General features: G+C 32.6%; 1 protein-coding gene across 1 annotated transcript in view; it reads left to right on the top strand.

The window, feature by feature from the left end:
* Window positions 1-25,086, top strand: part of LOC117239377 (protein angel) — a 31,524-nt gene that overhangs the window by 3,075 nt on the left and 3,363 nt on the right. The window contains exons 2-5 of the mRNA XM_033504879.1: window positions 834-1,221; window positions 1,285-1,463; window positions 14,139-14,512; window positions 22,122-22,368. Of these exons, the coding sequence (XP_033360770.1) occupies window positions 834-1,221; window positions 1,285-1,463; window positions 14,139-14,512; window positions 22,122-22,368 (1,188 nt within the window). The remainder of the gene's footprint in view (window positions 1-833; window positions 1,222-1,284; window positions 1,464-14,138; window positions 14,513-22,121; window positions 22,369-25,086) is intronic.

Raw genomic sequence — 25,086 nt, 5'->3', positions numbered from 1 at the left:
ATGGGAAATGAGTATCCTTTAAAAAAAATATACCGCTTTTTAATCTCTGTGGGATCTGTAGTTTTAAAAATTCTTTTTCATCCCACACCTATATCATAAAAGAAGTATACTGTCCAAATTTTGCTCTTCTAAGTACAGCTAAGTACAGGTTTGGGATGAGCATTGATGAATGAATCAGTAACTTTTACATTATATAATATAATATATATAGATTTATTTTAATAGAATACATATATGTATAATGTTAGAAAACATTATAATGTAAATATTAGAAATTTATTATTATTATATTATTGGTAAAAATAACTTTTTAATAATATAAAGAAGTATATATTAAATTAGTAAACTTATATTTTTTTACTTATTTATAATTTCTTATTATTTAGTTATTAGACTGCGGATATTCACGTAAAAACATGTTTTTATGAACACATAAAAATGGAACATGAATAGAAGTACTTTTGATCCTTTTAATATTAGAAGAAATACTTTATTCTGAATTCCTTTCATATTTTTGAATATTTTATGTATTCTATAGATTTTTGCATATTTAAATTTTTCATAAATGTATAAACATCCGCATAGTCTAATCATTATCAATTATTGCAATACTATAGGACCTTAATTACTTTATTGGTAAAATATTCATAAATTATTGTAAATTGATTATTAGTAAGAAAATAATCAGTTAATTAATAAAAGAAAAAGAATCATAGAGTATTAATAAAAAATGAAAATTAATTGTGAATATATTCAAATTTTAATAATGTAAAAGTAATTATATAAGAATTTTGAAGGTTAGTAATTAAAACATAGCTTTGTTGTTTTTTCAGCATCATTACTATGATATTGTTCCATTTTTACCCTTTCGTATGTCCGGACTAGCTGCAAAGCAAGTATTTTTGAGAAATTTTTGTAAAAACATACTAACATCTGAGAGACTATCTTGCTACAATTTGGTGGGAACAATGGCAAATTCAGCTGCACAACAGAAATTAAATCAGGCATCAATGGAACCATTCTTGGAAACATATTACACTTCTAGTAATAATTATGAAATCCCATTAAATTTTTTACCAGAAAATTTAACATGTGAAAGTAACATGCAAACAGTTCTTGGAACAAATGCATGTGTTGAAACTCCAATGTTTTTAATGGATAAGTACATGTCTGATAAACAGAAGTATAAAGCAATGAGACAATGGATACGTTTTAAGAAAGGTAAGAAGTAGTATTAATATCACAGAAACAAATATTTGATATTCATTATATAAATTTTTCCAGAGAAGCTGACCTCTAATTCTGAAGAATCTTTTATTCTGAGAGTATTATCCTTCAACATTTTGGCACAATATCTATTGGAAACATATCCATTTTTGTACAAGGCTCATGACAAACAGGCACTGTCTTGGAAGATTAGGAGGCAGCTTCTCTTACAAGAGATTTTAGGAGCACAAGCTAACGTTAGTTTTTTAAAGTAATTTTGTGTATATATTTCTATATAATATTAGAAGCACAGATGAGGTACAGGGTATCCACCTTGCTATCGTAGTAATCCTGCTATCAAGCAGTGAAGGCCCACACCGATTTTGATGTCACTTCCAATTTTAGCAGTCCAATATAGAATCAAATTGTAACATCAATAGCAGTTAAAATTGATAGTAACTGTATCTACGAAATTTTAAATAGGGTAGTTACAAACGTTTGCAATGAGATACCAGAAACTATTAAATGATATAATCTTTTTTCCTCTATTCAGGAAAGTTGAAACTTTTTATTAATTAATTACTTCTTAATGTGCAAAAAGTTACTTCTATTATTTAGTTTGCAAATTGAAAATAAACTTTTATTTTGCAGTTTTTTAAATAAAACATTATTGAAAATCTGAAAAATATCATTGTAGTATTTAAAATTTATTTTATATATAACATGGATCAATTTGTCATCGACATCATACATCCGGTATAATGACTTTTTTTTTAATTATTTTGTTGTGACGTATATATAATAATAGAAATAATAAAAACGGGCAATCGGACTCCAATGACCCTGGAAAAAAATAGTATACTGTCCTAGTTTATAGCATGGCTTACTCTGTCTTATGTAGTAGAGATAGATCTTTAAAGCATTAGGCTTTATTGGCGCTATGAACGTTATCGTTGTAGTATTTGTTGTGCTACACATTTTTCCGACTTTGCGACCACTGGTAACTCTTGTCTGAAATTATATTTGCCAAATCGATTCATCTATTGACAATAACTTTTGAACCAATGGATTCCTAAAGTCTAAACCGTTATATTTCGTCTCTATTTATTGAATAGAAGAAGTTTAAAAAATCGAAGAATAGAAGAAGTTTAAAAAAAGGTGGTATGAACAGCATTTTATTTTTTTTTAGAGATCATTGAGATTCGACTGATCATTTTTATTATTTCGCTCGTTATATACGCGTCAGAACAAGATAATTAAAAAAAGTTTCATCAAAATCAAAGAGGATGTCACACCGCTAGGTTTATCGCATTCTGATATTTATTATATAAGATATAAATTTGTGATACATAACATGTCGGAATGGTATCTTACTTTATGTTCTAACTCAGGTAGAAGGTTCCAGTTTCGATCGAGTAAACTTTATGAGAGGTGTGATTGACTATCTGTAACCCCACAATCAATTCCGCATAAACTGCAGCGTTGTATGTGAATTCATGCATAAAATGATATTTAATGATTCATTTTGATATTAATTGCGGTAATTATTTATAAAGCAGACGACGTCACGGATTTCAAAGACATTGAAATATGTTGTCAAGGTTAAAGGTCATTTTGAACAATTTTTGCTTATACATGTTTTCCCGTTTTTCGGTTTTGGTTTCCGGAATATTCGAAAAAAGCTTTAGTTCAATTTACGTTACTTATGATTGCACTTCATTCTGGCATAGATGGACGTCTCACGGCTCACGGTGTCTGTACTTTTATATAACTCAATCTAACTCATTTTTAATGACCATTTTCGATCATTTTCAGAAAAAGAAAAATCAATGGGTTAGGTTTGAGTTAGATAATTATTCGGCCGCCCACGCTGTAAAATAAAGTAAAGTAATGAATAATAAGACAAATAGAAATGAATTGCTTAATATGATATTAAGCAATATGGTTTATATTGTGGAATACCACAGACTAATAACATACATATTGTAGACAGCAAAATACAGTATACAGCATCAAATATATTTTTACAAATATCTCGGAAACTAAAGTCGAGTGACAAGTAACATTTAGAGGGCGAAGTTGTTCGGGATGTTAACCATGACAACATATTTTAAACTTATTGAACTTGGTGAAATCATTTGCTTTGTAGCAGTTACCTTAATTTCTAAATCAATTAGGGGCGGGAGAAGTTTAGATCTTATGAAGTGTATCTAATATATCCAGTACATATACTGGAAAGCTTTTCCTATTCAAATTTTTTCATTATAGAAATCGTGAGTTTATATGTATTCGATAGTAGATAGTCCCGGTAGATAAACATTGATGTATAGAAAATATTCGAACATCGACTGCATAAAATTTGTTTATTTTTAATTTTAAGTCGCTCCTTTTAGTTTGTCGATGATAAATGATCCTCAGTTATATTACATGGTGTCAAAGATATCTACCGATGAGTAGCTTTTAGCAATGTTTCACTTGGAAAATTATAAAATAAAGATGTACTTGCAGTGAATCAAAGAAGTATTGGCACTTAAATATTTTTCTTAATTACCTTTGCACGTTAAAGTGATATATGAAATTTGTCTTTTAGTGTCTTTTAATGTGAAGAAGTAGCTTATTTTTATCAAGCTCTTAATAATCTAATTTAAGGAAATACAGGAAGAAGAATGAAAATTTCATAGCCAAAATAACACTTGTGAGTTTAGACAGAAAATATACTAGTGTATTTTTTGGAATTTCTTTCTTTTATACATTTTAAATATGATTGTAAGAATGCAAATGTAAACAGTGAATCTTATGTATGCAATTAATCTCGATGTATGTAATTTATCTCCGCATCCGTGTGAAATGAAATTTTATTTCTGCACAGATGCGGTGAAAGTTCTCAAAAAATTACTAAAATGTATGAAAACTAATGAAATTAATGTAATTTCAACTTCTGAATAATTAGAAACATCATAAAGCACTTAGAGTAAGAAAGCAGTTGTGATAAGAAACGTTCTGTATTCTGCAAAAGAACAATAGGATAGTCACTAATTGTGCGTCTAAACGTGGTTTAATAACACATACATGATTTAAATTCCAGTGTAGTTAGGATTTGGCATCGGTAGTATTGTGCGGCCCGATGGGTTTAAACTTGTAATACGAGTACAACAATCGCGTATTCGTATACATTGCACTATTAGAAATGTAGATAAACTTGTTGAATTGCACAGTATCAGCAACAAAAAAATTGTAACATAATATCAAAATGTGGTCACGTGAAATTGTCCTCAAATGTGTTTTAATTACTACGGCTTCCGGCGTTAGAAAATTGTTAGATTGTTGCTTTCCTTAGTGGATATAAGTTGTGCACTATATCAAAGTATTCTAATTTGTAGCTGGTATACTATATACTATCTCCGTAAGGCACTAGGCTTATCCTGGACCTCATCTGTGCTAGAGAGTTAAAAATGTGACTCCTTAATATATTTCTCCGTCGGAGAAAAGGGACTATGAACTCTACCAAACAAGAATCGCGTAAGTAGCGATTAAATAAATTGATTTAATAGGTACTTAATGAGGTGCTTCTAAATTTTATACGTATCTGTTACTGTAACATGATTTATGGCTTTTTTTATACAGAGATATACTCCCTTTTTCTTATAACTAGGACAGAGAATATAGATACACCCTATATAATAAACGATAGGACACCTCAGGGATTTTTGCGTTTCTCTAAGTTAATGCAATGTAAGAAGATTTTTTATAGATCCGGAGGCATATACACTGTTCCTTCATGGTAACATAGAAAAGCTTCGATTGCTGTTTAAGTTTTTTTAGAAGTTAGGAACTTTATAGGTATTTGATTCGTTTATATAAAAAGCAGGTCTGACAAAATGATGGGATAATAAGTAAGATCTCAATAAATGCGTATTTAATTGTATTGAAGCAGTTTTTGTAAAGTGATATTAATAATGGTAATAATAATTAGTTATAATATTAATTATCAAACTCTCGTGGAAAAGAGTTCAAAGATACTAAAAACAAAACCATTTTAAACTTAAGAAGAAAAATGTGAGTGTGAGGAACATAATTCAAATCATGAAGATAAATTGCAGAGAAAGTAGGAGTAGACATTCATATGCAGAATATGCAACAAAAACAATTTAGAGGAAAACTGTTGATGTTACAATAGAATTGGCAATGCGAAAACTTTGTTTATGACCATGTTTGTTTATTTTTATAAATGAAAAAGGAAATGCTTAGAGTGAGAGAATTATAAAAATGAGATGGTATACAAGTACAAGAGGCGATAATTAAGGCATCAATTAGTATGATATTACCAATATAAGATTTTTTAGGAGAAAACTGCAACCTATACATGAAGAAATAATATCATATGATATCATATAGCGATATAGCGACAATTACTAAAAATTATTTTTTCGTGGATAATATCCATAATAGGATGCACATCTGGGTGTCGTAATTTTGACATAATAGAAATTTGGGACGTGTCGTCACGAAATATATGTACAAGATGTTAAAAAGAAGGGTTCAGTAATTTAGGGCCTTATATTACATACTCACAGAGAAGAGTAAAAAATGTGTAATCAATATAAGTCCTAAAAACGATCATTCCGATGTAAAATTAATTTTTATTAGTTATTAGCGTTGGATATCTCTTTGTAACGCATTAAATGTGTAGCCATTTGAGAGTTAGGAGTTTGAGAGAAAATGTTCGTTGACGGCCTGGGTAGGTTAATTTCGAAAGCATGCGTCCGGCAAGCGGAAGATCCGGGTTCGCTGCTGCACCAATCTGATCTGTTGTTTATTTTTTCCTCTACAAACGTATAGTCGTTGGAAATTAAAAATGCAAAAATCAGAACATGTGTTCTGTATGTCAGTTCCGAAGGATGCATATTTCTCCGTTAAAATAATAATCGGATATTATGACAATAATAATTTTGTATTTAGAACGTTGAATGCATGAATGTTTCTAGTTCTCCTGTGTTGAAAAAGAAGACTCATAAGAGAAGAGAAATATTCATAAATTATTTGGCGAACTCGAAGCCACCCCGTGTCCTTCGTACTAGCGCTAACATCGTTCTATGTTACTATGTGTGTTACTATGCGTTTTTTCATGCTTGATTGAATTTGCAATAACGCCATTTGATTCCATCGGCTATAATTACATTAAATGTGTTGTGAAAAAACTCACAATATCGAACGTTAATACATAATAAAAGTTGATTTTATATCAAAAGGATTGCTTTTAGGACCTACGTAGATTATGCATCTTTTACTCCTTTTGGCAAATACTATAAGTCCGTTAAGTACTGGACCCTTTTTATAACATTCTCTGTATACATAATTTATTTAGATCATATCATTAATTGCATAAATGATAAGAAATCACAATAATTAAGCAAGAATCGAAATTTACATTAAAATAATCTATAAATCTTCATATAAATTATTATTCAAGTATAAACTGTATAATTATTGATATTATTAGCAAATAGTAAAGTAAAAGATACCTTTTTATAAATATGATTGCACTCCTTGTCAACAAGATGACCGAGGTGTGCTATCTTTAATTTCTTAATGATGTGTGCAAACTTTTTCGTTTGTAATGTATAATATCAAAACATTATGAGCTCAGGATATGTGGTTCGTTGAAAATAATTGAAAATATTATGAGGTTTAGTGTGTAATAAAAAAAAATTGTTTTATTTTAAGAACGAAATGATAACACACTCTGTTAATATGTTTAGAAATTGCTCAGTAGTTCATGATCTATCAACGAGTAAAGATTACAGTACAATGTTATATAAATATGTAAGTATGGGACGTGAAAAAAAACTAAACGAGTCTGAAAAAAGCAAATTCTTGAACTAAAACAGCAACGGTTATCAATAGCAAAAATATCGAAAGTAATAAGAAGAAATCGTAAAGTAATACACAATTTCTTAAAAAATATTGAAGATTATGGCAAAAAGAAAAGTACTGGTCGGCCGTCATCGTTATCCGATCGTGATAAGCGAATAATATTGCGTGTAGCTTCCAACTTGCAGTTAACAACGAAGCAAATAATGGATAAATCTACTATTAGTGCCAGTGTTTCAAGTGTTCGTCGAGTTCTACTATCCTGCAAAGATATTAAGATGTAAGAGGCTAAAATTGAGAAAGAAACCTTCGTTAACAACGAAACACAAAGTAGAACGTTTACGCTTTGCAAAAGAAAGAATGCATTGGAAAAAGAAATGGAGAAGGCTACATAAATAATAAAGGTCTGATACATAAATTTAATCAAAGAACAAATAAATAATCATGCAGAACGCATTTCTGGACCTGATTACATCTTTCAACAAGATAATGCATCTGTACACGCATCAAGATTGGTCTAATCATATTTTAATGAAAATAATATATCTATTTCGCCGTGGCCTGCACGCTCCCTGGTCCTTAATATTATTGAAAATTGCTGGGTAGAACTTGTTTACGGCGTATACGCGAATGGAAAGCAGTATCAACATGTACCAGAATTAAAAAATGTGTGGCGGCACACGAGAGCAACTAGTGTCGGACGACGGCAGCGCAGTGTTTAGCGCCTTAGGTTACGAACTTTCGGGACTCGGATTCAAATCCCGCCGACCGGAGTCCGATTTTTATTCCACGACATCTAAATTAGAAGAAAAGCAGCAGTACCCCAACAGCGACATCTATACCAGCAGTAGAACGTATCTCTGCCTCTACACTAACACCAGCACTATCACCAGACAACGATCGACACAACTACTATTACACCTCAAATGCAATTGTATGCGAATGGGATACGTTAAGTCAAAATTATATCCAGAAACTATATAAATCGATACCAAATCGTATAATAGAAGTAATAGAAAATAAAGGGGGATGTACCCATTATTAAATAAGTGTATACGTTTGATAAATAGTTATTGTTAGTTACAATTTATATTGATTATTATTTTCTTATTGCACATGTGTTATCGTTTCGTTCTTAAAATAAAACAATTTTTTTTATTACACACTAAACCTCATAATATTTTTAATTATTTTCAACGAACCGCATATTCTGAGCTCATAATGTTTTGATATTATTCGTTACAGACGAAAAACTTTACACGCGTCACTGAGAAATTAAAGATAGCACACCTGGGTTATCTTTTTGACGAGGAGTGTAGTTGTTTTACGCAAATTATCTTACATGTCCTATCATTTTATCGCATCCATTTTTCACATAAATATGTAGGTTAGATTGCTATGAAAATATGTAAGCGCTCAGTCCTTTATCATGTTACTAATAATAAGGGCAGATATAATTTATATATAATATATTATATAATCTTTAAAATTTTATTACATTGTATTAACTTTAAAATACACTAAAAATTGTTGAGTGGCCTGTTATTTTGTCTTGGAGTAGGGGGTAGCAGGGTAAAACCGGGTACCATTGTTTTTCTAAGAGAAGAGCTGTCATATGCACTCAATTCGTGGTGATAGTTCCGAGCTGGTTCCCCGACCATATGAGAAAATCTATTGATGTGGACGGCTACCACTTTAAACATCTAACAAAATAAGGTGATTTACATTCTTCCAATTGAAATTCATTTTTTGTATTCAAGGTCACTTCAAGGTCATGGTATTTGGATCGTCGAACTCGCCTTTATCTCAAGTATAACATCGCATTATATACAATAGATGTTAGTATATAAAACAACATTCGATGACCTTGAGGAAACCTCGAAGATAATCTTCACAGAGCATTTTTTATCACCACCAGATAGACGCCTTGAAACCATTTAAATCCTTTTTAGTCTTTTTTTTTGTTATTGTTAATCCCTTAAGCTAGGAGAGGATATATACGAGTGGTACTTGCTCGAGTTAATAGTTTGCTTGATGAGTCGATTCTGTAGAATAATAAAAAAGGAATTTTCTAACATTTTATATATATGCCTCTATAATCTAAAATAATACATACTTCCCACACACCCACACTTCCCGTGCGAATGACCTGCAAACTTTCTTCTCCTGCTTAAGGGGCTGATGGTAGCAAGAAATAATTGAAATGTTCGATTTAAGCGAAACATTGTAATTTTACATGGGTACCCGGTTTTATCTATACCCATAGGATAAAACTGAGTACTGGTATACCGGTCAATCACACGGATTTTGACGAGGACTATTATAATTATAATACTTTGTTGTGACATGCATATAACAAAAAAAAAACAAAACAAAAAAGAAATAAAAATATTAAAAATGGGTGGGTGGACCCCAATGATCTTGAAATATTATTCTGGAAAAAAATAAAATACCGTTCACATAAAGTCATGGATCACAAGGTGCAACGGATAAGAGAAGTTTATGTCTGTTATCTGTGCCCACAGTCTTATATTATGTTCGCGACGGTAGACATTTAAAGAACTTCGACTAATTTTTTTCTGAATGGTCGACTAGGGAGTGGTGATAGAATTTGGAGAGGCATACTAAATTTTTCTATTAAAGCTAATTGTCCTATATCTTATAGCATCAACAAAATTTATATGCACGATGACCTAAGTAAACAGCTTCAAAACCAACCAACCAGAAGTTATCTGTTTATTCCCGGCTCGGAAAATAGCAGTTAGGTACATTAGATTTAAATTCTATTATTGTTCGTCTATCATTAAAGTTTTACTGCAAATGTGATAATTCGATAACATGAGTATTTATGCCACCGGCTCTCTTACTAATTCGATGTACCGTCGAAAACAATAGAACGATGTGCCGCATATAATCATTCCAGTAAACTCAATGAAATTTCGTATGCTTGCTTTTTATGTATTGAACAGTATTTTATTTTTTTCATGGTCGGACCGCCCGTTCTTATTACGTTCCTTGTTATATGTACGGCACAACAAGTAATTAAAATAGGCCTCGTCAAAATCTATGAGGACGTCACACAGACAGGTTCACCTGGATACTACAAAATCATATTTCCCTTTGATCTAACAATAAGTATCATATTTTTTAAGAAGAATAATTTTCTAGTTGTGTAAGGAGCACTTAATCTTCCTTACTTTAGATCTTTTTTAGATCTTTTCTACTATGAAAGTGTATTAGACACCCGGTTTTACCCCACTTTTCTCTGATCTATAATAGAAATGAATAATATATAGATATAGATATAGATATAATAATAATATAAATAAAAGTTCACTTAAAGATTTTATAAATATTAGTGTTTGTTTGCGTTTGGGACATTATCATGTTATTAGTCATATTTGATTCGGATTGTGTTTCGAAGTATCGTATTTGATACATAGCATGCATTTATATTTTTGGAAACCAATTCTTCTTTATTTTTTTCTTTTTGGTATACCTATTTTCTTTTTTTTTTTTTTTGGATTACTGTTATGTCATTTTCGTCGTTGTGTGTTTCAAAACTGTGATCATTCTCATTGTTTTTTAAACCATTCAATAGCATTTTTAGCTTTGTATTTCATATAATAGCATGAAATAGATATTGATATTTTATGATCTTGCACTACATCCGTTCCTTCGTGTCTAGTGTTTATCATTTCTTCATTTGAACTTTTTATAATATATCTTTTGTGATGTAATTTTATGGGGTTTCTATCTCGTAGCATCAATCCTTCAATAAGTACCTACGTCAATTTTTTTTAAATTAATTTCTATTATTAACAATTCAATGATGAGTGATAAAATCGCAGTTTCTAGAATCCGTTATAGCTATTCTCCTTTACAAGGAGATTTTATTAGATGTGTAAAAGAAGAACTGATTCTGAGTTGACATCGCAGAACCTTTTGAACGAGGCTCTAAGTCTTCATGACTTGACTCGTTCCAAATTAGTTGCGATATTTACATTTATTATATTATATTTACATTTGTATTACATTATATTTACATTTACTTTTTTTAATAAGAAAAATAACGTGCTACTGATGAAGTAGCTGAAAATTATAGATATATCAGAATACAGTGCAGGAAAGGTACTGTGACAATGCGATTTTCAGCGACTAAATTAACAATTTTGTGATGAAAAATTAGTATTGCGACATTTAAATCCATATCGAAGATCAAACCGGCTCCGTATTCCTAAAGAAAAGTAGGTTAATTATCACTCCTTGCTCACGCATATTTACTAACGAGCTTACGTAGAACAGATCGTCGAATCAATTATATAACAGTGCAGCGAATACGAGAGGAAATTTACAATTTTATAAAATCCACTGCACTCGAGCACTCTAAATAGCTCTGTCACGCGACGAAACTTTTGCTATTGGATGCTATTTAAGTTATAATTATGTAACATCCTCAATTAACAAATGTTAAGATTTAGACTTGCGAAAGACCACATGCAATAATTTCGAAGGTTTTATCGAGAATGGGACTTTTACACCAATTTTTGGATAAAATGTTCGTGTTATCGTGAATAGAATACTCCAAAATATTTACCCTGTTACGTTTTGTTTGGCTCCTTTGGTTGTGCTGCCGTTAATTTTTGAATTCAGATTAAATTGTAGTGTTGTCTGTTGTTTAATGCGATTGGCAATTAAACTCCACGTTTCGGCTAACCTGCTACGCGCAGGAGTACTGGCACGGGAGAGGATTAAAGTTGGTGAAAATAAATATTCGCTTAATCCTATTATATTATTAGACAGGTATTCTTCATAACAAATGTTTATTCTAATTCTAATTGGATATTGACAGAATTGTCGTTGAGATTTCGAATACTCGAAGTTACAATCGTTCGCAATACGTTTTCACTCTTATTAATTACAAGATTTTAATTTGATTGATTTTCAATAATTTACAAATTGACAAATACAAACACTCCTGCTCCTCATGGGCCACCTCGTTCTCCAGATTCAGCACTATTGCAATTTTTTCTTTGCTGAGTCTCTTTGCTGAGTGAATATCGTTCATAGCTTGGTTTCATAATTTATATCCGTTGAATGTTAACGTTAAATTGAGTATACTTTCCGTCGCTTATGATCAAAAATAAATTTCTGCCAAAAAGAAAAGATTCTTGCTATTTTATTGTGTTTACTTACGATTCCGAATACTTATCGGAGTTACCATTGTTTCAAAAGCAACCGAAGTGAAATGCATCGAATTGAATGTGGCTTTTATCATTCGAAATGGAGAATTATATGTAATTTTGGGGGAAACTAGGGACCGAAATGAGGAGCAAGTTTGGGATTGTTTAAATAGCGAGATAGAAAGGGGAATATAATGTGTACATAAATGTATAAAGTGCAACGACGTAAGGACTCAGACGTAAGCAGGACACAGCCGCTAAAACAGACTACGTTTCGACACGGCAGTCCCCCTATGTGAAGCAATCAGATACGAAGCTGTGCTGATCGTTTGAAATAACGTCGACGACGAGTACAAGTTCTTTTTTTGTTGCAATGTTCTCGAATATCTTACCCATGACATTTAATAGAGATATCGATCTGTAATTAGTAATATCAGTATTCTTATTCTCGCCGCGTTTTTATACTGGTGCTTGTTTTCCATTGACTGGGAGAGCAGCCGGAAGTTGAAATAAACTCTAAACAAAATGAACTCATAATTCATATAAAATATTGATAATCAGGGATCTCATCTTCACCTATACTCTTGTTGATGTTCGGACGTTCACTATATACATCGCTAATGCTAATAGAGAATTAGCTGTGCCTAGAATACTAATACAGACGCGATTGGAAGTAGCATCATTTTTAGAATTTGTATAGACTGTCTCGAAGTGATCCGCGAACAAATCAGTTATAAGTTACAAGACAATTAGATTTGAGGTATCGTGTTGAGGTATATCCTATCTAAGCATATAATAAGTAAACGGAGAATCAGCTTTACTACTATATAAATGATACTATATGACAGTATTTGACAAGTAAAATGGCTTTCGTTGGTTCTTGTCTCGGTCACCAACAGGCGGATTTCTGTTTTACCAATCTTAAGCACCAATCTAACAATAAAATTGATAAATTAAGTTTTCTGAAATCATACGACAAAGTGTTCATTGCCTTACGGACTATTACTTTCGAGTTTTTGATTGCGGAATATGAATGCAGTATATAGAATTCTAGAAGAATCTGCATTTTTTATTTGCAAATCGTGTTTATTCCCTAATATTTATCCTACTATCCTATTAGCAGAGTTTCAAATAATACATGCACATTTATTTTTATTTATTTAGCGGCTTCCACTTCTTATTTATGTTACGACGAATTTTGTGTTATACATTTCAATAAAGATAAGATGAAACGAAAATTAAGTTGGATTTCAAGGTCAAAGCCGATTTTTCGATCATTGTTTTAACAGATCTCCGTCAATACGAAGGTGTAGAATCACTTTCCAATAGTATAATAACAAATAATTTTAATACATCCTGTATAATATTCTACTCTATATCTTCATGTGTGTATTTGTATATTTGTAGAAAAAACTTCATTTTATGAATCTATCTTTACTGAAATCTGTAACATAAAATTCGTTGCTATGTTTTAGAGCTTGCTGACCTAAGCATAATACATATAATTCAGTGAGATTGTTACCAATCCGATTAGAATTTTGGTATCATTATACGTTGGTATTCTAGGAATATATTTTGGCATACTTACGTCAAAAATAATAAACTAAACTGTTTTTATCTAATGTGCTTATTTAACCGAGAAACGATATTAGATGGTGAATAGTATTAAATAAGTTTGAAATATAATAGTAGAAAATAGATTTGTAACATAAAATATTGATGGTGTTTGTGATTAAATGTTACTTAAGAACTTATTGTGATTTCCTTTCAATTTTATTATAATTATTTCTATTTCAAAGTTCTATTTTTTGTTAAAGTTATCATTTATAGAAGAGTATCTAAAGAGATTTTTTTAAATTATGTGGTTGGTGATTTCAGGTGATTTGCCTTCAAGAAATGCAAGAAGAACATTTGGAAGAATTTTTGGTTCCGCTCCGGGAGTTAGGTTATAACTATTTATATAAAAAACGAACAAACGATAAAAAAGATGGATTGCTATTCCTATATCGATCTGATCAGCTTATTTTAATAGACTATGCAAAAGTTGAACTTTATCAATCTGGTATTGAATTGTTGAATAGAGATAATGTTGGAATTATTGCAAAACTAGCAGTTAAAAAAAATCCTGAAATACAATTGGTGATTGCTACAACCCATCTACTTTACAATCCGAGACGACATGATGTGAGATTGGGACAAACTCAACTTCTTTTAGCAGAAATTGAGAGGATTGCTTTCCTGGAGAATACAATGTAAGTAATTTATCTTATTTGTTTAAGTTTTTATTCAAGGAAGGGCAAGCAATACATTTTAAATTACATCAGAATATTAAGTAAATAAATAATACGGAATAAATATTTGACTTTTTATGATATTTACATTGTAAAACTTTGAAAATTATGTTACGGAAGTGAAAATTACTAAGTGTTGCTGTTCAGCAAGCTCATCGTTTTTTCAAATACTTTTGCTAATACTTTAACTGTAGATACCTTTATCTTTACAGAAAAAAGACTAAAACCGATAAGTCTATTGAAATTTATAACCAGTCAATGTTATCAAGTCTTGAAATGAATTTCCTGAATTTCCTGATTCTTTCTAAAAGCTAGTTGCACGGGTCTGACGATCGACTGCTTTGGAAGCAGTCTAGGACTAGACCACGATCAAATAAATGATCATATGATCGTGGTCTAGATGCAAACTCAATGCGATCTAATTGTGGTGGACAAGTTCATTTTTATTAAATATGCTTATTTAAAAAATATATTCTTACTTGATAAAAATTAATGAAGATTAATAAAAACGTATACATTTTTTAATAACAATTAATTATTATTAAATATTAATTATTAAAAAATATGTTTCTATTTAAACTAGTATTCTCGTTAATTTGTGGAGTTGAAGTATTGTTAAATTCCTTAAAAAGATGTAAAAAAGAAAAGAATCAATTTTTACATAGGTTCGCACTAGAACGAAATTATTTCCTTAATAACCATTAATAGAACTTAATAACAATTAACTTTTTATAATCGAATTGCAAAACCTATACTTTGATTCTATAATATCGGTTCTATTTTCGTTGCATAATAAGTAATTAAAATAATTAGTTTCATTAAAAATTTCATTATTTGGTCTTCGTAACTTTATATTTAATCTGAATTGAAGTGTCTGAATTTCGAAGCTTTAGAGGATTATAAATTCATAAAAAAAAGAAAAGAAATGCTTTTAAATTAAAGTTGTGAAATTTGATTTTCACCACAAATTACCAGATTTCCAGATCATTGTACAATGGGCGGTACGATTTATAACCAGCCGACGATTTATATTCCAGCAAAGATATTTTTGAGAAATCAGTTTTATACCCATTGCTGTAAATACAAACAAATGCATATATTTTTTCTTTTAAAGTCTTTTTGCCAGTCTAAATAGCGTTCATGAGAATCATAAATTCCGAGGTTATAAATTCAAAGGTTTAGCGACCACATCAAGTGCCTTGTACTTGGAAAAAGTCCCGCTGCGTTTAGTATAATATGTATATTGTTGTCTGTCAAACGAAAAGGTCGTGCGTAGTGAAACCCAAATCAGTTTTCTTAATGAATGCAATGTAAATTTGCTTGTGCTGATATTAAAAGAAATACTATTAGCACTTACGACGATTAAAAAAGAAAAGAAAAGCAAATAACAGAAATGTGCTTTTGTCGAGAAAAGTTATTATTGCAATATATTAATCAGAAACCATTTGTTGGATGATGCAACATATGGACAGCTTTTTAGATTAAGTAAAAATCAAGTAGATTTTGTTTGAAATCTTGTCGATAGTAATTTCAAGAATGGACACGTTTTTATTGACTTTTATTAACTGAAAATGTATTTTTAAAATAAAGGTATTTAATAACAATTAATAGATATTAATTCGACCGCCACAATTGCATTTCACCGAGTTTGTATTTAGACTGCTTCCGAGATGGTCGAGCGAGCGCTAAACGCAACGTAACCATGTTACGATGCCACGCAACGATGAACGCAACGTGGCCATGTTATCGATACAGTCGTATGTTATGTACATACCGCCGCGTGGTATGTGTATAAATACAAGTATCAGATGCGTACATCGCAGCGGTGTCGTTATGTGATTACCCCATATGGGTGATGTTTATGGGAGATTTAAAGTTTATTGAGTCCAAGAATACAGTTTTGGGTACATATTCACAATAAACGGTGAATTTTTGTAATGGTATGTTAGGCAAAGGTACCGATACGCGGCGGTACGACGTAGCCATACTGTATTATGTGTCGGCGCTTTACATTTTTCGTTGTATAATACAATTTTTGGGTTTAAGCCGCTGGGGAGCGGAGCTTTTTTATGTATTTTTTTAATTTTTTTTCTGTCCTGAAAACTTGGTCGCAAAACAGGATGCTTCGGTAGTTTGCTTTTTGGGTGCTGTGTAACTTTGGGGAGGGGTGGGATGAAAGGGAGGGGGCAGGGGAGGGGGATGCCAAATAGGTTTATTTACAAATATTTACAGTATTTACATTTTACACCTGTGTTATGCGGTGTCAGAATTGAGTTCTGTCGATTTAATGTTCTCTCTTATTTTATTATGGGTTCTGTATCCACCAGTATTTTTTTGTGTTTTTTCTGTGTTTGTCTTTGGTGTCTTTCCGGGGGAGGGCCATGTTGTATCTCCACCATGTAGAGTATGGTTTTGATCCCTATTTTTCTTTTTATGTGATAAATTATTGGGGTGTTGTTTTGGTCCTGGAGGTAGTTTTTTTTCGTCTAGGTATAGGAAAGCTTCTGGGGGGATGTGGCCTGTTGTCCGAGTGTTTTTGTAATATGCGTTGTTAGGAAATAGGCAACTGAAGATTAAGCTGTTTTCTTTTATTTTTGCCGCTCACGCGAAGTGGTTTCTTATTAGCTTTAGGATGTTACAGTCGATGCGGTGAATGTTGGCTAGGTCGTATATTGTTCTGTTTTTTACATATTTTTTGAATCCGCTGTGTTCGGATCTGTAAGTACTCAAGCAAGCCCTGATGCATTTTCTTTCGAATATGCAGATTTTTTCCATCTGGGAGGCTGATATGTTGTACCAGATTGGGCAGCCGTAGGTAATGATCGGTCTGATTAGTGCTTGGTAGCATAGTATTTTTACTTTGCTGTCGAGATGTTTGGAATAGAATAGTTTTTTTATTCTCCAGAATACTTTATTGGCCTTAGCAAGTTGAGTTTCGGTGTGCTGCTTGTAGTTTAATTTGTAGTCTATGTTTACTCCTAGGTATTTTACGCAGTTTTTGTGTGGTATGAGTCCCTTTGTTTGCCTTTTCTCTTAGTGCATATGGGTGATGTGATGTCGTCCGTGTGATTCGGGTTTTAAGCAGCTGCGTAGGGTGGACGTACTTTAGAAATTCCGTCTTAGGAGTTTCAAGTTTCGGTAATAATGAGTAATTTGTCAGTATCGCCGTTTCTTTTTAAATTTAATAAAGTTAAAAACATATCAATGTTAAAAGAGGTTATGTAAGTAAGCAATATATCACAAAAATGTGTCGCAAACAATTATAAGTATCTTTAAATTTTATTTTAGTACTGAATCTAGAGTTAACCTTAGTCAAGAAAAAAGACCCAAAAGTTTCGTCATTTTTATGTCGCGATTTGCTTACTACAGCTAAGTTTAACCGAAACCATTTCTCAACAAACCCAAATTGGGTTGAGTTAAGTAGTAGTATTAATCTGTCCGACCAGCATTTCACTGTTTCACTTTACTGAGAATTCCAACGAATCTATTTAATTGTTCTTTAAAATGATTAAATAATGTTACCTGACCGCCTCGCGGCTACTGAATTAATACTATTTAGTAGTATTAGTAGGTTAGTACCCAACCCAGTTTGAAAATTAAGGCCGCGTGGTGGGATATTTTTACAAAGAACTCGAAAACTAAGGCCGAGCGCTGAGTTAGTTGAAATTGTTAACCTTATCCCAAAATCGTTTTAGACTTTTGTTCCTCGTGATAAGTACAAGGCGTTGCTATAAAAAAAAATTTGGTCTTGAAAATTATGCTCAAGGTCAATTTTGCATAGACTTTTTTTCCAAATTCTCACCAGAGGGATACAGAGATGTAGAAGCACGCTATTACAGTGTTTGGACTTACTTTTTATACATCCTGTATATTGTACATCATTTCTGCGATAAATATGCGTGTCTGCATATGTATATGTCTAAAGCTAGAGATCTTGTAAATTTTATTTTAAATCTATCAGATGAATCATTTATCCATATTACGGAAGATCATGCCCTTGTTGAAAAGCGATCTCCTGGTATTTTAATTATCCCTTAATTAGTATAATTTTGGAATAAATTTCCACACTTCGACAGCAAAAGCGAAACGGTAGAGGGTGGTAGTTAACGATATCTCATCCGCCTCACCGATGTCAATGACTTTTAAATATGTTGTCGGGGACATGATTTTGAATAACTTTCCTGTATGCGTGTAATTATTGCTCGGCCTTAATTTTTGAGATATTCGCAAAAAAACTGTTGATACCCTTAAAGTGAATTCTACCTATAATTGTGCGTCTGTGATAGTGTCACGTAAACTTGAGGGTTGGATGATAAAACAAGAAGGTTGAGACATAACACAACTATTAACTTTCCTTTTATCAAACTTTATTATGAATTTAATAATCACAATGGAATACACACTGAATTAACACACAAATCACAATTCACTCCAACAACTTGGTATAAAACCTAGTTACACGGATGCGTTAAGTACGCGACTGGTCTAAGGGTAGAAACCGGTAGAGATATGTTGACTATTCTAAAGATAGAGAATAAGTAAGTTTAATGACGATGTTGTGGCGGAGGAAAGCTAGGGGTGGGTGTGTCTAAGGACACGGGATCATCGGATTTGTTGATGACAATTTTGGTTGGGAAAGTGAGGGCAGTAGACACCGCTTCCGATTGGATAATAAGATGGTTGGTGGACCAGGAAGGGTTTTAGCCGCCCTCGAGAGAAAGTTGCTAACGGAAGATACCAAACGTGAGAAAAACTAACTTTCCAATGTCAACCCGTAGTAAACGATAAATGTAAAGGGGCACTTAAAATAAAAGATACTTGTTTGGTCTAAAGGACCTTAACTATAAAAAATGCCAAGATCCATGGTGGATCCTTAAGATTATTGAGGATACGCGCCAAGGATGTGTAGACATCTGGCTACCATCTTACCCGCGGTGTGTGACCTGGTCTCTGATGTGGATTGATGTTACAATAGCGTACGCGTCGACCGGATAAAATGACATCTAACATAAACCTGTATAACCTATGAACAAATGGTAAGAATTAAGTTTAAATTCAGGATCAAAACTGACGCATTTCGAGTCCAAGTAAGTTCAAACACTATAATAGCGTGACGTTGTTACAGGCGCATAATTATAGTCAGAATTCACTTTTTTATTTATTTATTTATTTATTTATTTATTTATTTATTTATTTACATTTTACATTTTACAATTTGTCCAGTAGGACATTTGGTAAACTATTATAGCTTAGTGGTATAATAATATAACATGTGGATGGCTACCCCCAGTGGGATGCCATCTTCCAATTTGATTGATTTATTTCTTTAGTGTGGTGAGTGTTTGTTTGTTAGGTTATGTCCTTTGTGAGATCTGTTGGGTGTTTCCTTGAATTCACTTTAGCGGTACGATAATTAACCGAAATATCGATAATTAACCGTACAGAAGTACATATGTGGACGATTCTAAACATCAAGACGATGAAAATAGTACTGGTATGTTAAATATTGGAAATTTTGGACGATCGCGATCTTACAGTGGTTCTAAGGCAAACCTCTTCTCCATCCCGTGATCTTTAAACAATGTCTGTAGTTTCTATCCTTTGACAGTGCAACGCGTTGGGTTGTTAGTCATTTGTAACTTCTAAACTATCTCACGCATCTCTAAACATAAATTTTAAACAGTTGTATTATCGATGCCTCTCATAGCTCAGCGACTTCGAGTCGTCGGCTGTCAATTTTCCAGACATTCATTCGTAGCACTCTGCTGAGATCCTTATTGAAATCTTGGTTCAATCATAAATTATAGTATGGTAAGGTTAAATAGTGGCGGACTATCAATCATTATATCTTGCGACTAATAGGTATGTGTCATTCCACGCTAAATCGATCACCTGGTCGATGTTGAAAATTTTTATTTAATGAAATACGTAGATAGTCTACATGAAATTAGAGGTAGCGAGATCAATCATTATTTTTTTAAATTAGTTGAAAAGTATGAACGTTCGAATTTTGGAATTTTTGCTCATTTTTGTAAAATCGAGGTGCACTAGACAATTTTTGTTTCGGAAATTATTTGTCGGATTGAGTTGCGTTCTTTTTAGTTTTACTTAGAAGGCTTAATATATCCCAATACAATTCTCTTATACCGAAACATTAATTTTTTAATATTGAAAATTATTATTTTGCAAATTTCTTCTTGAAAGTTGCGGATTTAAAAATTTAGAAAATATAAGGCAACATTCCTTGAAATTTCAGTTATGAAGGACTGCTGTGTCTCGGTTTCAGTGTATGATCTGTACGTTGCGCTATGTAGTCGAACACAATGGTATACTATGATCTATAACCTATACGTATCGTAACCATGAAACACGATCATCGTATAAACAGGTCTCGACACTGGTTGAAAAAATTGAGTTGCGTCTAGTTGTGAAAAATCATGAATCTAGTTGTGAAATCATGTCATGAAAGGTCAACAAAGTCCCCCAAATTCTTACAAGACAGAGACAGATGATTGGGAATCTCTGTCTCTGTTTTAGTCATTTATAGTATGTCACGCATGCGCAGAATGAGAACTTTCTTGTCTTCCATGTTGATTTTTCACAACTAATCACGATTTAATTTTCGGACGGTTTTCCCTAGGCTTTGGTATGTGATTGTCGAGATTTGTTCGTATGATCGTACCCTGAAACGCAGCGTATCGGTCTTTTCATTTTTGAAGAAACTGGTGAAACTGTAGAAAAAATAGGTGCCTCTTCGATTTCGATGATTTTTGAATCTGCTGTAAAGCTTAAAATTTTGAACAACTTTTTCCTGTACATGTAATTGTCGGTCGGCTATAGTTTTCGATATATTCGTAAAAATTTATCGATACCACACAGTAAATTTTGCCTACAGTTGTGCACCCGTGGCAACAGCTGCGGCTGCATTAGTTGCAATCGGCTGGATAAAATGACCTAGTCAAAATATAACACTTATCATCTGTTTATGTATATAAACGAGGGTGGGACGAGCATGGGTGAAGTTCCGTGCGCAACTGCATATGCAAAACTGTAAGAAATATCTGTTATAATTCAACTAAAAATGAATATCATCAATCGTTGGTTATCATTAAATATTAGTTGGTCTTTTCAATCTGGCCGCCATTGCGTGATTGGATATTAATTCTCCTATTTCGTAAAATAGTATCAATTACTCATTCACCTATTATTTTTATAAAATTTATCTCGCCCATTATATACTATAAACAAAGTACAGGCGACTGGCAATATTAACGCGTACACTGTTAGGAATGCACAATTATTGGTAGAATTCACTGTAGTGGTATCTATAATTTTTTGCAGATATCTCGGGAACTATAGCCGCTCGACAGTTACGTATATAGGAAAAACTTGTTTAAAATATTGATTTCTATAACATGTTAAAAAATCATGGAAATCGGAAAGAACGTAGCTTTTCTACAGTTTCGTCGAGAATTTAATTGAAATATTATTTTCTGTGACTACGTTTTATTACGAAAACATTAATTACGCTCATATATATAATATATCTAATCTGTTATTTTATGAACAGGACGGGTGCCAAATATCTTCCAATCATACTGGCAGGTGATTTCAACTTGCAACCCCATTCTGGAGTATACAAATTTATCGTAGAAGGAGTATTTGAATATCAAGGGAGGGGGAAAAATCTTGAACGAACTGACTACCGATCTCTATCGAATTCTCTTATCCCTCCCCGGCTTTGCATTACTGATAATTGTCAACATTTTAATGTCTTAAAACAGAGACTACGTGGAGAAGGAACAGACAAAGTGATGGTATGTTAATAATTAATAAATAGTTAATGGAGGTGAAACTGCAGGAAAACTATCTTCTCTTCGATTTCGATCATTTTGAAATATATTATGTTAATCAACATTTTGAACAACTTTTCCCTATATATATGGTGGGCGATCAGTCTTAGTTGCCGAGATACAGTAGACTCCCGCTTGACCGGCTGCTGTAGACAGGACCTCCTTGGTCGGATAAACGAATGGCCAGTTAATCCGATAACATGTTTCAATTAATATTTTTAAGTAGTTACTGAATTTGTTCAGTAACGTATAAGTATATGAATAAAGTTTATTGCATACACCTAGTACATACATATGTACATATAAACAATGTTTACTAAATATTATTTTTTACACAAAAGTCAGTAATTTCTTTCTGTTTCTTTGATTTAATTTTGTTTATTAATGCGATATCACGCCACTTCTTTTAAAATAAGATATTAATTCTCTCGTTGCTCAACATATCTCATTGTAGTTTCAATTGCAGTCTTGCTTTTTGCGTGACTCACTTCTTCATTCTTATCTACACTCAAAACTGCTGAATTATTTAATTCTTCATCTCCCATCATCTAATTGCTTGGATAATTTCGTCATCCATTAACATTTCATTCCCTAAAATATTATCATTTATAAGCTATTTAGCGACATCGTCTATTTCTGAATTTTCGCATCCGGCCAAAAGATTGAAATCATTGAGCAAAGCAATATTATTATCGTGATCTGTTCGATCATTGGCACATAGCTCCTTTCACAACTAGTTTCCCTCGATGAACTTTTTCGCATCAGGTCATAATTTCTTCCATGATGTTAAAAACGTCGATGCCGGGGTTTCTTCAGAAGCAGATACCAATATATAATAACATCTGCAATATTAATTTTCTTAAGGGCGACAGTAAGTCGTCTTTCTTGGTTAGTTATTATTTCGAGTTATTATTATAAAATCATCACCTTAATGTCATCAAAAAAAATATTTCTCGGATACATGGGAGCATTATCATGGAAAAAAATAGCCTTGATTGACAGTTTCAATCGCATTAATATCTTTAAATATTAATATCTTTGGCTTAACTGTCTTGCCTATAAAAGAATGTAGCAGCAATTTTAAACCTGTTTCATCGGAACTGTACACTTGCCCAGGGCTAAGATTTTTCTTCTGTATAATGTCTACAAATTTCTTTGAAAATTCATTTACAGCGTTTTGGTCTGCTAATTTTTTCGTCACAAACACTTAAATAATGCATACCGTGTTGCTTTATCCATCGTTAAAGACAACCTTCGCTCGTCAAGAATTCTTCGTCGCTAGATTTCTTGCGCAATTGGATTGTTTTTTCTTCTAAAATTGGCCCACTAATAACTTTTTGTCATTCCTGCACGAGTCAAATCCATAACGCATCATCAACTATTTCATTTTTACTTTTTTTCATTGAGCATATGTTCGACAGCATTCTTTCTGATTGTATTTTTACGCTAAAGTCTGTAAGATGCACCCAAGCGGTAGTTTGGTAGTTCTGCCTACAACACGTTCTGCGAGCTCGGAATATGACGAACTCGCGTGATTTTGCTTTTACGTTCGCCCGTGATGACGACTGTACAACGAATGACGAGTACCCTCTGCATCACAGCCACGCAGAAGGTCAGAGTTTTTCTCACGTATTTTCGCTATCTCTTTCTAGAACCTAGGCAATCGTAATCGCAAGACGACGGGACCGCTGGCCTGCACGCCACGCGGATCAGGGCTTAATTTATAGCGCCCTTTAAAGTGTCGACGCCTACTTTTTCATGGCCAAAGGTTTTTTTTTATTTATTTATTTATTCAAATTTTACAATTTGTCCAGTAGGACATTTGGTAAAATATTATAGCGGTATACTAATATAACATGTGGGTGGCTACCCCCAGCGGGTTACCATCATCGTGATAGCCAAAGGTGACGAAGGGCAGGCACTCGTCCCGGGCGTTCGAACTTGGCGATTATCTTACAAGTCTTGGAACGATTTCCGGTTTCTCCGCCAGTTCTTCAGTGTACTCTTCCCGATATTCAAATCGCTACCTGTCAGACTTGCATGTCCATCATTATTCAAACGTTGCAATACTTTTAATTTTATTGCAATAGTCAATATATTTCGCTTACGCTTACAACACGATATGTAGTGTACTTCACGTTAAAGCAATAAATGTAAGAAAACAGAAGCGTGGAAGTAACATTTAAAATGCTTTTGAGATCACTTGAAAGACGCTGCCCAAATGTTCGATAGGACTGACTGACGTAATAAGGAAAGAAACACAATTTCCTCCTTGTACGCATTGCTTCCAATGGACCATACCATGGATGAAAATATGATACATATGTAATACATACATTGTATGTATAAGTTTTTTTATAACGCCACAGATGTACGGAATCCAGTATTCAAAAGTTTAATATGAATAGAAAATAAAATTAGTAAAAGAACGACTACTTAAACAATGCAAAAAGTGGCAAAAAGTAAATTTAGTTGAAAGAAAGTGAATAATGACGGAATATCTATCTCAACAATTTTTCTTCTGATCAATGTTTTTCATATTACTAAAAATGTGGCCGATTAAAGCGGAGGCCTAAAGCGGAGTCTACTGTATTAGCAAAAAAACTGTACCATTACGGTGAATTCTCTCTGTAATTATGCGTTCATAGCAGCGTATGCGTTGGTTTTGGTTGGCAGCCGCCT

The sequence above is a fragment of the Bombus vosnesenskii genome, unplaced genomic scaffold (genome assembly GCF_011952255.1).
Source record: "Bombus vosnesenskii isolate JDL3184/JDL3185 unplaced genomic scaffold, Bvos_JDL3184-5_v1.1 scf7180000013957, whole genome shotgun sequence".
In the NCBI taxonomy this organism is placed as follows: Eukaryota; Metazoa; Arthropoda; class Insecta; order Hymenoptera; family Apidae; genus Bombus; species Bombus vosnesenskii.
Note: the sequence above shows the minus strand (reverse complement) of the source record. Positions and strands in the feature narration are given on the sequence as shown.